At 39.0% G+C, this 15806-nt stretch overlaps 1 protein-coding gene across 4 annotated transcripts in view; it reads left to right on the top strand.

Moving 5' to 3' along the window:
- Window positions 1-15806, top strand: part of sptbn2 (spectrin, beta, non-erythrocytic 2) — a 51252-nt gene that overhangs the window by 15953 nt on the left and 19493 nt on the right. For 3 of the 4 annotated variants that reach the window (XM_087847235.1, XM_087847233.1, XM_006802226.3), the window contains exons 3-6: window positions 14344-14495; window positions 14743-14916; window positions 15192-15283; window positions 15373-15453. In XM_087847235.1, coding sequence (XP_087703361.1) covers window positions 14344-14495; window positions 14743-14916; window positions 15192-15283; window positions 15373-15453 — 499 coding nt within the window. Of the gene's footprint in view, window positions 1-2354; window positions 2993-14343; window positions 14496-14742; window positions 14917-15191; window positions 15284-15372; window positions 15454-15806 lie in introns of those variants that run through there. The other variant, XM_087847234.1, reaches the window with a different exon arrangement.

The following is a 15806-nucleotide window of genomic DNA, read 5'->3' as shown; positions in this document are numbered from 1 at the left end:
ACCACAGTTCATTTCCTTTAGGTGCTGCCGTTATATAGAAATTGCACTTTATAAACAATCATGTCCTGTCATGTAACTTTATATTAAATAGCAGTATGCTGTAATACTGTTTGCATGTGTGATCAAACAAGAACTTGTGTGTGTGTATGTGTGCGCTTCTGTGTGAATGTCTTTAAATACTGTCTAAGTTTTACAAGTGTGGACTTGATGTGCACATTCTTTGACATGCTCTAGCTGCTATTCCCCCCAGGCTTAGCTTAGGCCCACCGTTTATGACTTCTCCCCAAATGTCAAGACTTTGTGCAGTCTCTAAGGTGCTTTTTCTTTACACGTCTTCCTCTGTCAAACGTTTTGTGCCTGTCTCTATGTAACATGATTAGCTTTCTTTCTCACATCTTCCAGTGTGAATTATTTCGCATGTGACAGCAGTGCGTACCTCTTACAGTGGAGAGCTTCTCTTGTTTTAAGATCATTTTTGTTTACAGATAACCACTTATCTACTGTACTGTACCGTGTGGGCAGCAAGGCAAGCTGTGCAAATTTGCATTTTTTGAAACCAACGGCTTGCTTCAAACGCAAACAGTTAGGCGTGTTCACTTGAGAGCGCACCCACAGCTGGAACACGTGGCCTTTGAAAATTATTTGAGTGATTTCTCAATATCTGTGTGCTTTGTGTTCAGTTTTGTAATAGATCTGCATAATTATCATAGACACAACAAACCTGAACTGTATTTAAAGTAGGCCTTTTAATAGGATATTTTAAATAATCAACTGAAACATAACACAGACACGTGTGTTTGTATTTGGCCTGTGTAAATTTCGCCACATTTATGGACTCACATGAGTAGTTCACCCTACTCTCTTTTGGGGAATTCCCCTTCAGATCAAAGTTTAGAGTACACTTCATTCTTCCGTCCTCCCATGGGTGCTCAGCTGGGGTTGTGCTGTGAGACAGATAAAATATACATGTTTAGCAAGAGATGTCTACTCTTACCCCTTTTTTAGTGCTTACTCCCCCAGCAGCTTCTGGTTTTTCTGTCTTATCAGGCTAATTAACCACACCAGCTCATTATTCATTGTCACTGCCTGTAGTTTGTTCAGTGTGGAATTTCTCCCAGATGTCATTTAGACAGTTTTCATGTTTCCCAAAAGTAACTCTAATCTTGTTTCTTTATTTGTTCATTCGTGGGTTGCATAGCGAGGTAATGCTCACATTTATCTGTTTTTTATTTTTGATGTGATTGCGATGTTTAAAATATGTCCAATGGGATTTTAAGTGGGATAGCTTTGGTGCACTATTTTTCTCACTACATTTGATTGTAGCATAGTCGCTGTTCCTCAAGAGGAAGTGTGTCCTCTTTGGATCTCATTAGTCCAGTCCCCCCTCCATAAACACCCAGTTACAGAAAGCCTGGGGCATTTGGTCCTCTAATGAGAACAATCCAGATGCTGCCAGCTCATCAGGACAAACACAGACCAGACCACAATGATCGCCCCCTGACCAGACTAAAAGAGCCTGAAAGAATATGACCTTTGTCCTCACTGTGTTTATAGTTTTGTGTTATTTTTGAGCTGGTGTTTATTAAATATACATTACATTTTAAAGGTGAAGTTTCCATTCAATGTTATTTACTGTTAAGAATTTATATTTATAATCTCCTGTTAATGTATAGTCTTTGTTAAATGTGAACTTACTCTGTATTACACAGATTAAACTCTTTAATGGAAATAATGGAAAGTATGTATTCAGCAACTATACAATGGTGAGAATGAGTTCTTGCCTGCTTGAAAATGCCTAAATTGATTATAATGAAATTAATTTAATGATTTTCTTGAAGTGCTGCCAGGAATCATTTTAGTACTTGTTTCTAAACTAGTAAGAAGTCAGATCTGCTTAAACCATTTAGTTTTTAAGACTTAACAACTCACTTCCACCCCCTTTGCCTCATGAAGTAACACGCAAGTTGACAGATTTTGAATCTTATTATGGCAGGAAACACTTGCTGCCTTTCTGAGACTTTCTCAGCAGCTTCCTTCCTGTCTTAACGCCCTTCTCATAACGCAGCCCCCACATACAGTAAAGGAAAGATTAAACGTTGTCTTACAAAGTGACATACGATCATGTAAAATGATGAGGACTTTTGTGACGCACCTTTCAGGCAAGCCACACCCCGGTGCTCTCTGGAATTAAGGTGGAGTTAGATAATCCACCTAGGGCTACACTGAGCAGAGGACTTTAATGGTTTAGTCCGCCTTCACACCTCCTCCCTCGCTTCCACCATGTTCTATCTATGTGCTCCTCCTTCAAACACACCTTATGCAAATGGCACAATTTTTCGAGAGCCCAGCAGGCTTTGTTTACACAGCTCTCCGACTATGGCCGGTTAGCTTGCCTGCAGCTCCTGTGTTCTGCTCCAGCAAATGCACAGAGGTTGAAGGGAAGGAATACCCAAGTTTTTTTTTGTTCTCTCACTAGAACCACAAGGGAGTGTAACTTTGCTCAGAGGCCAGAGGGGTGGTGAAATGAATGAAACAAGAGAACTTTTTACTCCTCAGTTTTGGTTAAATGATTCTTTGAAAAAATCCCCCACCGTTGCACTCACTCTGCGTGTCATTGGACAAGGTGGACCTTACGGTGGATGAAGAGAAGAAAAGGCGGCAACATTTCTCAGCTTGTGTTGTGGGAATAAAAGAGGAGGATATACCAAGGCTTTTGTGGTACACTAAAAGTATCTTTTGGATAACCTTTTAAAGGATTTGATCTTGGTTTGTTTTTCTTTTACAAGTCGCAAAGTTTGCTTCTGTTGTGCTATGTGGGAGAATACCCATTCATTCTGTGCCTGAGAGGAATATTTTACAAAGACGGCTTGAGGACGAAAAAAAAACATGGAGTGGGACCACAGGGAAAGAGATTCCTGCTTGTCCCCAGCAGCTTTTGTTAATCAGGTGCAATACTCTAACATCCTCGAAGGAAGATTTAAACAGTTGCAAGGTAAGAGTTAGATCTCATTGAAAGGGACGATCCTTTTTAATTACCACACGTTTCTATGATGTTGTTATTTTTTTAATTTTTAAACATTTTTTTAACTGAGCTGATACCTTGATAACTTGATAACCTTGATAACTCTGCCGTATAACTCTGTGCTGCTTAATAAAACAGTTTTTAATGTTACAAATATTGATAAAGCAGTTGTAGAGCCAGCTGCGAACACGTATCCTGTGTTTTGTTGAAACAGGAAATATTGAGTGATCTACTACTTGGCATGCAGTAGTTGTGGGTGCAGGTGCTTCGAGTTGTAACTAAGGCCGCAAAAGACTTTATTTTTTCCCCTGGATGAGGTAATTATCAGCATGAGGTTGAAATAATTCTTCTTACTTATGAACCTTTTCTGAGCTAGGAGAGAAATGAGGAAGAGATACAGTAGGCTCTCGGCTCATATCTAAAGCAGGCAGTCAGTCTGGCACCTGATCACTGCGCCACCTGTCCGTTCTTATCTTATTACAATACACAGCTCTGTTACTCACTGAAGCCTGCCAAGTCTATGAGATCTAGCTTATAGAAATCAGAGGCCATGGGAAAAGAATCTTAGGCTAAAACTTAAAGGATTCCCTTAAAATTAATCTCTTAACTACACTAATCCAATTACTTTCTTAACTAATGTCTGTAAAAGCTTGTGCTAAATAGCAGTAAACATGATTACCTGAAAACAGTTTTTAAAGTGTGGAGGTTTACAGTAGTTGAATGTGTACATAAGTGTGTAGTGTGAGTGACACTGGCCTGCCATTTGTGTGCATGAAGATCAGTCTATTCCCGGTTGCCATCTGGGATGGAGAACTGCCTTCAAGTTTACTTGAAGGGCAGGTCTACTTTCTACTTTCTTTGCAGGTTTGACATTCTTGTTGCACACCAACATGTTAGCCAATATCTACATTATCGCAAGATTATCGCAGAAATAGACACGGTTTCTGTTGAAAGAAGGTTTATTTCTTATCTGTGAAGTTATGTCTACATCTTAACTCAAAACACCACTAGTTTTCACTGGAGATAAGAGCCACATAACAAATGGTATCACTTTCCTTAAGAATATATAAACGTTGGTGCATTTTCTTAAACCGATCTTGCACCCACATTCACCGGGTACATTCCAGCATGTTTTTCTTCAACTTCAGCCTGTAACTCACATGCAAATGTTTGGGTTCAGAGATTAGTCATCAAGCTAGTAGCAATGATTCCCTATAACAAAGATACTTTCTGTCTAATGTGTTGGAGAGATGACTATGAGCTACACATGATCTACCTCTACTTTGATAGACGTGTTTGTGCATAGATGTGTTTTGGGTAAAATGTGTCATAAATGCAATGATACACATGTATCTAAATGCACAGCACATCTTGTCAACACCCACTTGCATTTCCAGTTTGACTACCCTTGCGGCTCATTCTTTGTGTCACTCCCTCATGTTGAATCATGAGAGCTGGTGTAATTGAAGGATATGGTGTGCACTCACATAGTTTTGTCATAGCATCAATTTGCAAAAAGGTTTTGCATTGCATCATTTACATTTTATTAGAAATATTTGCCATTCATTTGCAATTTTCAGTTTGTGCAAGCTTAAATTAGCGCTTTGTCATTTTTAAACACAAACGTCATCTCTGTTGTGCAATATGCTACAGTTACTTTAGAAATCTTAACACAGACAAAGGCAAATATTTTATCAGGCCCAGTACCAGTCCAACAAGAAGCCATGTTTAGGATCTTCTGGCTGTTGTGTAAGTGATGGCCAAGTGGTAAAGGTTAAACTGAATAACTATATTACAGTGGTCAAAGCAGACATGTTTAATGAAAAACCAGGCCTAGTGGTTTGCGCCATTTCTGTCAGTAGTCTTTGTTACAGGTTGGAGGGAAGTTTTTTCCCTGTTGCCCAGATCACACTGTGTATTATATTCCAAGGCGTTATGATGCCTTTTGTGTGTAAAGTACATTGGAGGAAATCTATACCAAAGTTCAGCCTTTTACTTCAGGCAGGAGCCAAGATGAATATTTTTTCATTCACTATCCCAATTCATCAGTAATTAGGGTAAGAGTTATAATTTGTCAAACAGGCATACTTGGCATTGTTTCATCTGTTTTGGTTTGTTGTTTTAGTGATAGCATTCATTCATTTCATTTTGTTTTTATGTCATTGTTACCCCTGGCTTCATTCTGATAGCCACAAAAGTCACATCGTCTGCATGCTTTAGTATATCAGTATGTGGTAATCTTGTGTCTATCGCTGAACTGTATGCCCCTATTTATGTGGCTGCATGCCGTCGAAACTTGTGCTTGTATTGACTGCTTTTAGAAGAGGGATCAGGGTGCCCAGTCAGACTGAAGCTAACAGGTTCAGATGCTGTAAGGTTAATGGAAATGTGTAAAAGGGCATTTAGACAACAGAGTGTTGGTCCAAAGGGTCACTTTCTTAGCCACTGTGGACTTTGGCAGTACTGTCACTCAGCAGGCCTTAGCAGCATGGCATTGTTCAAACAGAAAGTACTTTTCTCTAAAGCCTTAAAACAAACAAAGTGACGAGGTGTCCATATATACTTTGCAGCATAGGCTATTTTGAACTGAACCCACAGATTTCTCACTGTAGTGTGTAATAATTGATTCTCAGCCTGATATGTATTTCCTGTACTAATTTAGTTCATATAATCTGTCGACTCTCCATAAAGAAGTGGCCAATGTTGTTGTGTTTATCTACTTTTTCTGCATAATTAAAAAAATGAATTAATACTGGGGGACATCAGTGGTGCGTTTTGCTCAAATATCAAATCTAGCAAGACACTATTGAATGATTGTAACCTGATATTTCTAAAAGTCTCAGTGAAAGCTCAGTGACTTGTGGCCTTTGGCTGTAACTGAGAGTCACATCAGCAAGGGTGAAGATTTAACATAGGTGCAGACATACACAATAACTTCCTTTGTTTGTAGAGTGCAGAAAGAAAGACGTCATTAGACAACAATGGTACAATGAATGTTGTCCTATTTACATGTTACATGCCATCTGGGTCCAGAAGTTATCGTTAAGGGATGCTTATTTATGTTTCTTTTCTCATGGGATTGGCCTTGCCCAGTCTAGATTTCTCCCATCTTCCTTTATTATCACGTGCAGCTGAAAGTTCCACAAAGAAATGTGATTGAAGGAGAGTATCACTTCCATCAGTACAATTTAAAAAGGAGAGGAGGTCTCTCTGTCATACCCTCCCTGTCAGTTGTTATAACAAACCCGTTAAAGTTGGGCAAGCTTCTAAAGTTGCAACCTCAAGCTGCTAAAAGTGCAAGAATAACTCATGCCACATGTGGCAAGGCGGCGGTTTTACTACAGCCCTAGTTTCAAAGTTAGAAGTGAAGGAAGGGAAGTTCCGCTTTTATAGGGAGAAGAATGTGAAAGCATGCGCATCTGTGTTTCGCTCACTTGCACAGACAAGACATTTCTATTTCACACAAAAATGCAAAGAATGAAATCAAACCAGAATACAAAAATGGCACTGAATAAACACAAACAGTGGCAGTGTACTATAACACTGTAGATATTTAACAGCTAATACTTAAATTGTTGACTTCAAAGTAGATAGGTATTTTAAGTTGAAGAAGCAGTGGTGAAATGACGTGTAGAAACACATTTCACTTACAGTGGAAAAATGATTAGCGTGGGACTGGGAAAGATTTCTGCCAATGTGGCGTTAATTTTTAGCTCGGTGGCTCCAGGTAATGAGTACATCATGTGTTGTTTTTCCCATACTGGTAGAAAAATATTTACAAACACCAACATCTCCCACAACTTCTGTAAAATGATTGCATTGCTCATGGCACCCCACACCATAGTTAGTGTTGATTGAAACCACCCACTGGTGTCAGTGCAGAATGGTAACCACTAACCACAAAGATTACAAGCTGCTTTTGTCTGTGGGAGTTTTTTTTTTTTTTCTCTCTAAGTACTTCATGCTATCTCTTTAATGAGTGCCTTGGGTCTACTCTGTAATTTCAGATAGCCAACAGTTCAAGCCAATCACTGACTATAGATTTCTGAGCTTCATGGCGCTTCCAGATTAGTTCCAAATGACCCGTGTAGTGCTGTAGTGTGATTGTTGTGTGTGTTTTAGAATTTTCAGTGGTAAAACCTGCAATTTTAGGATTTTATTTGCAGCAACCAACAATATTTTGGCCTTAGATGGTTGTCACCATTCGACACAGAATGGTGACAACCAAAAAAAATTGCTGTTTTATGTACATAATGGATTCGGCACAAAGTTATCTATCCATCCATCCACCCATCCATACATACATTTATTTTTCTTAACTGCTTATCCAGTTCAGGGTTGTGATGGAGCCAGTAACTATCCCAGGTGACATTTGGTTAGAGGCCGGGTATATCCTGGGCAGGTCGCCAGTCTATCACAAGGCCAAAACACAGACAACCGTTCTCTCACATTCACACCTGCAGGCAGCTTAGAATCACTAATTAACCTAACATCAGCAACTCTGCCTTTAGACTGTGGAAGGAAGCCAGAGTACCTAGAGAGAACTCACACAGGCACAGGGAGAACATGTAAACTCCACATAGAAGGTGGGACAACAGTGCTAACCACCCTGCTTTCCTGAGAAGCTGCCATGTTATACATTCGTGCAGAATTACTTAAATATGCAGTATGTTATAAAGGCAAGTATCAAGTATAAAACTTGACATGCATCCATAAATAAATGTATGCATATTGTAGTAATATGCATTTATACATACCCAACAATCCTGATGTAGTTTAGTGTTGATTTTTCATTTACTCTACATATACAGTTTCAATTCAGTTTTATTTATAGAGCACAAACACATACTTCAAAGTGCTTTATACTATAAGGTAAAGAGCCTACAATAATAGAGTGAACCCCAGCAATCACACGGCCCCCTATGAACAAGCACTTGGCGACAGTGTGAAGGAAAAACTCATAGCATAACCAGGCTCAGGGAGGCTGAGCCTGGTTCACAGCTAGTTTGGGGTTGAGGAGAGAAAGACAGGAGACACTGTGGAAAAGAGGTTACTAATAACTATTGATTAAATGCAGAGTGGTGTGCAAACACATAGCAAGTACAAAAAGGTGAGTTCAGAAGAAAAATGCTCAGTGCATTATGGGAAGCCCCCAGTAGCCTATGCCTATTGCAGCATAACTAAGGGAGGCTTCGGGATCCCCTGATCCAGTCCTAGCTAAATATTTTATCAAAAAAGGAAAGGTTTTAAGCCGAATCTTAAAAGTAGGGAGAGTGTCTGTGTCCTGAATCCAAACTGGGAGCTGGTTCCAAAGAAAAGGGGCCTGAATTTATGAGTAAGTAAAGAAATCGCAACACAATGGCCCAGTGTGTTTGACAGTGGGTGATCCTACTTAGAAAAGGTGAAGAAAATCTGCAGTGTGCAATTTTTGCTTTTATCTGAAGTGCTTACTGTGGAAAGTTATTTATGGATGGCGTCGCTCCTTGTCCAGCGTGCAAAAGTGATGCCACTGAGAGTCCAGAATGCACTGTCATCCAACGCAGTGCATGGATGCAGAATTCATAAGAAACAAAGCAAAGGATTAGAAGTTGCCCTCTGCCCCCCCCCCCCCTTAATGCTTTGTCTTTGTGATGTACAGCACAAACAGACAAGATTTGATGAGTGACGGGGGCAGAAACAGTGCTGGCATTAAGTCCTGTTCCAGTCTCTGTTGTGTATACAGTAACACACACAATCAATTCTGACCTTGACGTTGGCTTGTAAAGGAAATTAATTTTATCAGTGACATTGTCAGCAGTGGATAATAATCTCAAAGTCTTAATCAAAAAGTGATGATTACTGATTTTGTTCAGTTGATTTATTGCCTCGTATTTCAGGGTTATTTAAAATGTTTTATACATTTTGCTGTATGAATGCTTTTTTGACAGGCCGAGATGGCAACCATCATGATGATCACATGCTGTGCTACAGCAAATATGTTTTTGAAACGATAGTCCTGTTTTTTGCAAACTGAACACAGTGTGTGTGAGTGTGAAATTTCCAGCCAAACAATATTCTGTCTCAGTTACACTGCACACTGCGGGGTCACAGCAAGTAAAAAAAAACATATTTTAATGTACACAGCCTTGTGATTTTTTTTTCTGTGATCATTATTTATTACACCGTGATGCAGCAGTGACCACTGAATTAAAAAAGCACATTATATGCTGGCATATTAAAAAAACAAAAAACCCCAAAAACAAATAAAAAACCAATAACTTCCTACAAATGATGTCCTAAACTTTATATGACCCCATAAACTGCCACTGCTGATAAAGACTGTTGTCTTTATGATTTTCCTTCTGAGCCTTGGGCCGCTAAGTCATGTTAGTGTTGTATCTGTCTCCATGTTATCACCAAACATGATCCCGGGCACTATGAGCCACACAGACAGGATTAAGTCTGGCGGCATATTGGTTCGGATTACCTGCAGATAATCATCGTTATCAACAGTGCCCAAGTTCATTTGACAGTGAAATAGAAAAGCAGCAGCAAACTAAACCCCCGAACCTTTAATTGTAAAGAGGGCACTGGCTGAGACAGGCCCTCACCTCCCTCACTCTGACATATACTTAAAGCTTACTACCAGACACGAACATGTTCAAAGTGGCTGGACATGCCTGAATGTGCCTTTGAAACATTTAGCGATGACTTTAACCACAGGTTTTGATCTGTTATTAGTAAACAATAGAGGAAAAACATGACATTTAGAATTTTAATTACTTGTTTTTCTACCTTGCAAAAGAGACTCTAAAAGAGTGAGCAAGAAATGCATGATAGTCAGGATCTTAAATCTACATTTATAATGTTCGTATTAGTGATACCTAAATACGGGTACATTTTACTCTTATGTCAGACACATGTGCTGTGAAATCATTTAGTGGTAGGGTATCCAGTTTAATATGTTTTTGAATTAAAAAATAAATAATATAGTAGTAGATTGAATCCTCATTTGACATGGGGTATATGCTAGGATTTATATAACATTCAGAGCACTATCTGTCTATTTAGTGCTAATTACAGGTATGTAAACACAAGTAGATCAACGGTGTTATCACAATGAATAGTAGTGTGAGAGCTTTTATTTTAAACTGTGAAGTTTGCGGACTTATTTTAGTGTTTTTATTTGAAGAAGAGAGCTAAGACAATGCAAGACAAACTAGTAATTATCAGACTTGGCTTCTAAAGCCCCAGTTTTCTCACTCTTCTCTCATATTGTCTGTTGTGTAATTCTCTAACAGTGTTTGGAAACCCTGAAGGTGTTTCACATGACGTGAGACATTTGACACTATAAGTAGAGCATAGTTTGAGCTTTCTTTATCTTTTGTCAACATCATGCATCAGTGTTCACACTTTTCAAAATACATAGTGCACCACCAGACTTCCTGTTGTGGAAGCTAAGCAGGTTAGTAAAATGTAAAATCTCAATTAGATGTGAACGAACTAACATTACAGTTGACGTGTCATGCTTTGCACTCGCAAAAGCAACAGCTGCAGTAGTTTTACACTTATCTACCATATCCACCTCTGATGACAGGTTTGTGTTTGCTTGCTTTGAATGAGCAAACACGTCAGAGACTGATGTCTGTGTTTGTCTGTCTGGTTTTCTTGTTCGGCAGCATTGTTATTAGGAGTGTAGCACAGGCGAGGTACCAGCATTTTATGTTTTTTTAGGACCCCTGCCCACCAACCCACTGCCTCCTCCTCATTGCTGGGTGCTATGTCACAACATGACCAAGCCTTAAGAGGAATGTAGCCACAGCGTTCCTGTGCAACAGAAGTCTTTATTTTCTAGCTTATTAAACAACTTCATACTGATTAGCAATCCTTTAATAACTGAATAATCTGTCAGTGTTAGACACGAGAAATATGGGGCAACAAATAAAGGAGGCTTTGTTATAGTCTATTATTAAAAGGTGTAAGAACCAAAGCCCAAACCACAATCCACTACTAGCTCATCCCATGGCAACATCTAGAGAACTATCCTATACTAAAGCTCTTTGACTGAGTAGCTGCTTGATGACAATGCTATTCCTTGTTTGTCAACGTATCTCTTAAGTTCCAGTAAAACTGGTAAAAACACACCTATCCTCAGGACTGTCGAGCTGATAGCTTAATTGATAGCCTGAGTTCCAGCTATTCACCATATATGCCTGTAGGCCATGGCTGCAGCCAGCCCTGTCACCTGTTTTGAGTTAACATTTCTTTCTACAATCTGCTTTTTTGTCTTTGTTTGTATAACTCTGTTATTAAAAATTTAACAAGTTAAAAAAAAAAGCAAACATTTCACATCTTATCTAAACTGAATTAGATTCTTAATTCTATCATTCATTCAGTTTTACAGTATCATTAATTGTAAATATGTTTGTTTGTTTTGGGGATTTGGGGTTTTTAAAAATCTAAAACTTAAATCTCTAAATTACAAAAGTAAAGACCTTTATTACTTTGGATGGGAAGCATTTTCTTTTCTCTCCATAGGTGTAATATGAGTGTTGTGTTGACTTTGTTTCGGCTCTGGCTGGGCAACTCAGGGAAAATCTGAGACTTGTCCTGAAGCTGCTCTGGTGTTGTGCTGACTGTATGTTTTTGTTCACCGTCATGTTCGTAGGTGGTCTCAGTCTCTGGTTGCATGTATTCTTTAAGGAACCTGTGTGTCTGGGCAGAATTCATTCTCCTCGTAGTTCTGACTAGTCTAAGAATGGTACTAACCATGCAATAAACAGTGCCAGGTGTCTGCACATATTGTCAAGTATTACTATCAGAGTTGCTTCGAATGAAGTTTTGTACATTTTTTAACCTTTAAATGGACTCACCCGTCATATCTTTAACTTAAGAGTGAGTTCTGTTTAGCCACTCTAAGACAATGGCCTGATCAATAGAGTACTATTCCTTTACTAGTATTACTCTGACCTAGTACTACTACAGTTCTAGTGGTAGTAGGAACAATCACAGCTTTACAAGCTTGGTTTTGTCATAACATTCAGTGTGTTGATTTATTTAATTTCTGCTGACTTCCTATATGTATCTTTCTATCTGTTAACTGAAATGTTTTTTGTGCATCCAGTGAACACAGTCAGATGGCAATCTGTACCAAGGTTTCTGCATTATTTATTTGGAACTCTATTGATTCTATGCACATGTTCTCAGTAATTGCTGCCCCACCCAACAGGGTGTAACATTATCAGTAAATAATACTTTATAGTTGTATGTAAATTTAACTTCCTTTCATCTTCCTGTGTGGTTTTGTGTGAAATTCTGACATAAGTGCTTGTTGTTATTTGGAAATGTTCGTTGAGACACTCAGTTCAGTGCTGGTTCAGTAAAACAATGTCCTGGCTAAGTGAATGTATTCAAAACATGAATACGTTAATCAGTTAATTAGAAATGTATAAAAACTGCAGTGGCGGTTTAGCTCACTAGGTTGAGCATGCAGTCCATATGCCATAAGGCTAATGCAGAGTCTTCTCTAGGCTCTCTTGGTGATATTTTTTTGGCAGTGTGATCAGTCCTTGAGATTTCATTTCAAGGTTGTGAAATGGCTAGAAAGACATTGTAACATGAGTCTCAGTGGGCAAAATGAGACTCGACAAGTTTGTCCTTCTGTAGTTGGCAGTCTGGCAAGTCGGATGCTCATTGGATTTATATATATCATTGATACCATGTTAATATAATATTAACAAACACCACATGGACCAGGTTGCGAGAGGTCATGCTTAATAAAAGGTTTATTTAAATGAAAATACTTATAAATGGACAATTAATTACAGATTACTTGGAGTTTGCTGTGTGCGCAACATTACAAGAAAAAAAAGCGCTGTCTGCAATGTGGAGGAAGCACCTTCAGTCTGAAATAATTATACCACTGATTTGATGTTCCACCCAAGGAGACGTGCATGAGATTTCAAAATGTTCTTCTTTTTGAGTTTACCGTTAATGCAAGTTGATTAGGCAACAGCAGTCTTTGATTACTGCAGCTTGTTCAGCTTAGATTGTTCAGTGATTCCAGAGTAGCTTAGCATCCATCTAATAATCAGAAATACAAATGACTAAACCTTGAAGTGACTCAGTAATCTTTCCACTACTTTCTTTTATTGTAATTCGGTCAATTTCAGTAAATGTCGTGCAAACAATTGGTTATGAAGTCAGCTTAATATGTATTTATATATTTTTTTAGTCCACTAAAGTTACCATAGGGATGCTGACCTCTAATCTCACGGATCACTTTTAATATGACTGTTAAGCTTATTGACTGCAGCCTTTCACTCCTGCATGAACTGACTAGGTATCGGACAAGTCTTTGAGTGGAAAGTCTCAGCTTTGCATAATGTTTCATTAGAGCAATAAAGTAGTTTGCATTGCCAGGCCTTACCTCCTACTTGGGGAGTTTTGACAAATGAACAAGTGTTGATGTTTTCAAAATGCAAATTCAGCGTATGCAGCAACTAATACGGTCTCTTAAACAAACAGTGCTCCTGAACAGCAGCACATGCAAGGCCTTTGAGATTTTTTGTTAACTAACTAATTAACTACTAACTTATAAACAAACTGATTGACCTCACTAGCGAGAGGGCGCAAGATTGCAATGGAGAGTTTCTTAAATTTGACACATTAGATTTGAGTTGCACTTCTGCCCTGTTTTGTGTCTAATTTTAAGTTGTTCTTGCATTAGGTGCAGTGCTGCAAGTACAGTGCTAGAATAGTGTTTTGAAAAGGCAGGGAGACCTTGTATCCTAGAAATGAGGTCACCTTGTTAGGTGGTGGAGCAGGATTAGCTTCTTACTCCCCCGGTCCATATGTCTCAGCTGCTGTTACAGCTTAATTTATTGTGATTCCTTTTTTCAGCCCTGCTCTTTCAAAGGAACAATACAAAGTACTCACTAAATGCCATTACTTCATGCTTGGTTTTGCACAGTCTTGTTTCTAAACGGACGTCTTCAGAGTAATTAGCAATGCACACATTAGCAGAGCTATCAGTAAACTGTGGTCTGTGGGGGGAGCACCTCTCACTAAGCTGTCACTAGTGATTCTAAAGACTTAATGGCATAGCTTGTCTGTGAAATGAACTGCACAGGGCAGGGGCTTAACTCCTTATGACTTACTGTCTCCTGGCTGAGCTCAGATGTGATCAAAACTGTAGACATTTGTTTTGTTTTTTTGTTTTGTTTTACTGTAAATATGCATTTCCTACAGAGTAATGGCACTGAAGACAGTTCATAGTCAAGTTTATGCTGTTGTAATGTGTAAAGGCTTTAACCCCCCTCTTTTTCTTTCATCCTTTGCAGATGAACGTGAAGCAGTACAGAAGAAAACCTTTACCAAATGGGTAAATTCTCACTTAGGCCGAGTGACCTGTCGCATTGGTGACTTGTACACCGACCTACGGGATGGGCGCATGCTAATCCGCCTTCTGGAAGTCCTCTCAGGAGAACAGCTGGTTAGTATCACAGAGGAACTACTGCTTTATGTCCCAATCCTGACCCATACCCTCAGGATGACCCTCACAAGTCAGGAGGAAGGAGAAATCATGTGCTTCATTTCTTGTTTTTTTTTTTTTTTTTTAAATTATGTGATTTACTTCTTTTGCTTGTACTTGTTTTTCTCTTTTTAAACTCCTGCCAAGCCTTGTCTTCTTCAACAATGTCAACCTATGTCAACTTGTATTTTTCTGCTGCTTCCCCTAGCCAAAACCTACTAAGGGCCGCATGCGTATCCACTGCCTTGAAAATGTTGACAAAGCCCTACAGTTTCTTAAGGAGCAAAAAGTTCATCTGGAAAATATGGGCTCACATGACATTGTGGATGGGAATCACCGTCTCACCCTGGGTCTCATCTGGACCATCATCCTTCGCTTCCAGGTAATATATAATGTAGCTGTGATGAGCTCTACAGATTTTCCCTCTCACCTCAGTCACCATGTTGCTGAACTTGGGCTTTGGGATGTCAGGTCTCTGGAGTTAGCAATGCCCAGAAAAACTGAATTATTAAAAGTTAACATAATTTTACAAAGTAATTCTTTATGCCATTACTGTAGTTAGGAACTTACTGTTGTTACTTGACTACCTTAAATGTTATACACCCCACTACTGCAATAATATTTGAAGGTCTGACTGGATGTGTACCATACTTATAGATTCAAGACATCAGTGTGGAAACTGAGGACAATAAGGAGAAGAAATCAGCTAAAGATGCACTGCTGCTTTGGTGCCAAATGAAAACTGCTGGGTAAGAAAGGAGCTGTAAAAGAGAACCAGAAGGGTTGAATCTTTCTTTGCTGGGCTAATGATTAATGAATTTTTATCTGCCCTTTTCAGATACCCAAATGTCAACATCCACAACTTCACTACCAGTTGGAGAGATGGTCTAGCGTTCAATGCCATCGTGCACAAACACAGGTCATTGACTTCTTCATGTATTTCACATCACTGATACCAGCTACAGTAAAAGCAGCCCTTTTTATGCATTTACTTATTCAGTGTAATTGCAGTTTTTGTTTCTTACTGTAAGGTTTTTTAGATAACTTAGTCATCCTCCAAATCAAAAGGGAGTCTTGTATTTTAATGGTTTTCATTCCCTTCGTAATGAGGAGCACCTGTCGCAGAACCATTTCCCATCTCTGGGGTGTTTTTATCCCCTTTTCTATTTAGGTCTCCACTTGCTCCTCCCATTCTTCAGTCTGCAGTGTGCCTGAAAGGATGAAAATAAATAGGGAATAAGATGACCTAGATCACAGAAATTATAACCCACT

The sequence above is a fragment of the Neolamprologus brichardi genome, chromosome 10, assembly GCF_056152115.1.
Source record: "Neolamprologus brichardi isolate AB-2024 chromosome 10, ASM5615211v1, whole genome shotgun sequence".
Lineage (NCBI taxonomy): Eukaryota > Metazoa > Chordata > Actinopteri > Cichliformes > Cichlidae > Neolamprologus > Neolamprologus brichardi.
This window is presented reverse-complemented; position numbering and strand designations above follow the sequence as displayed.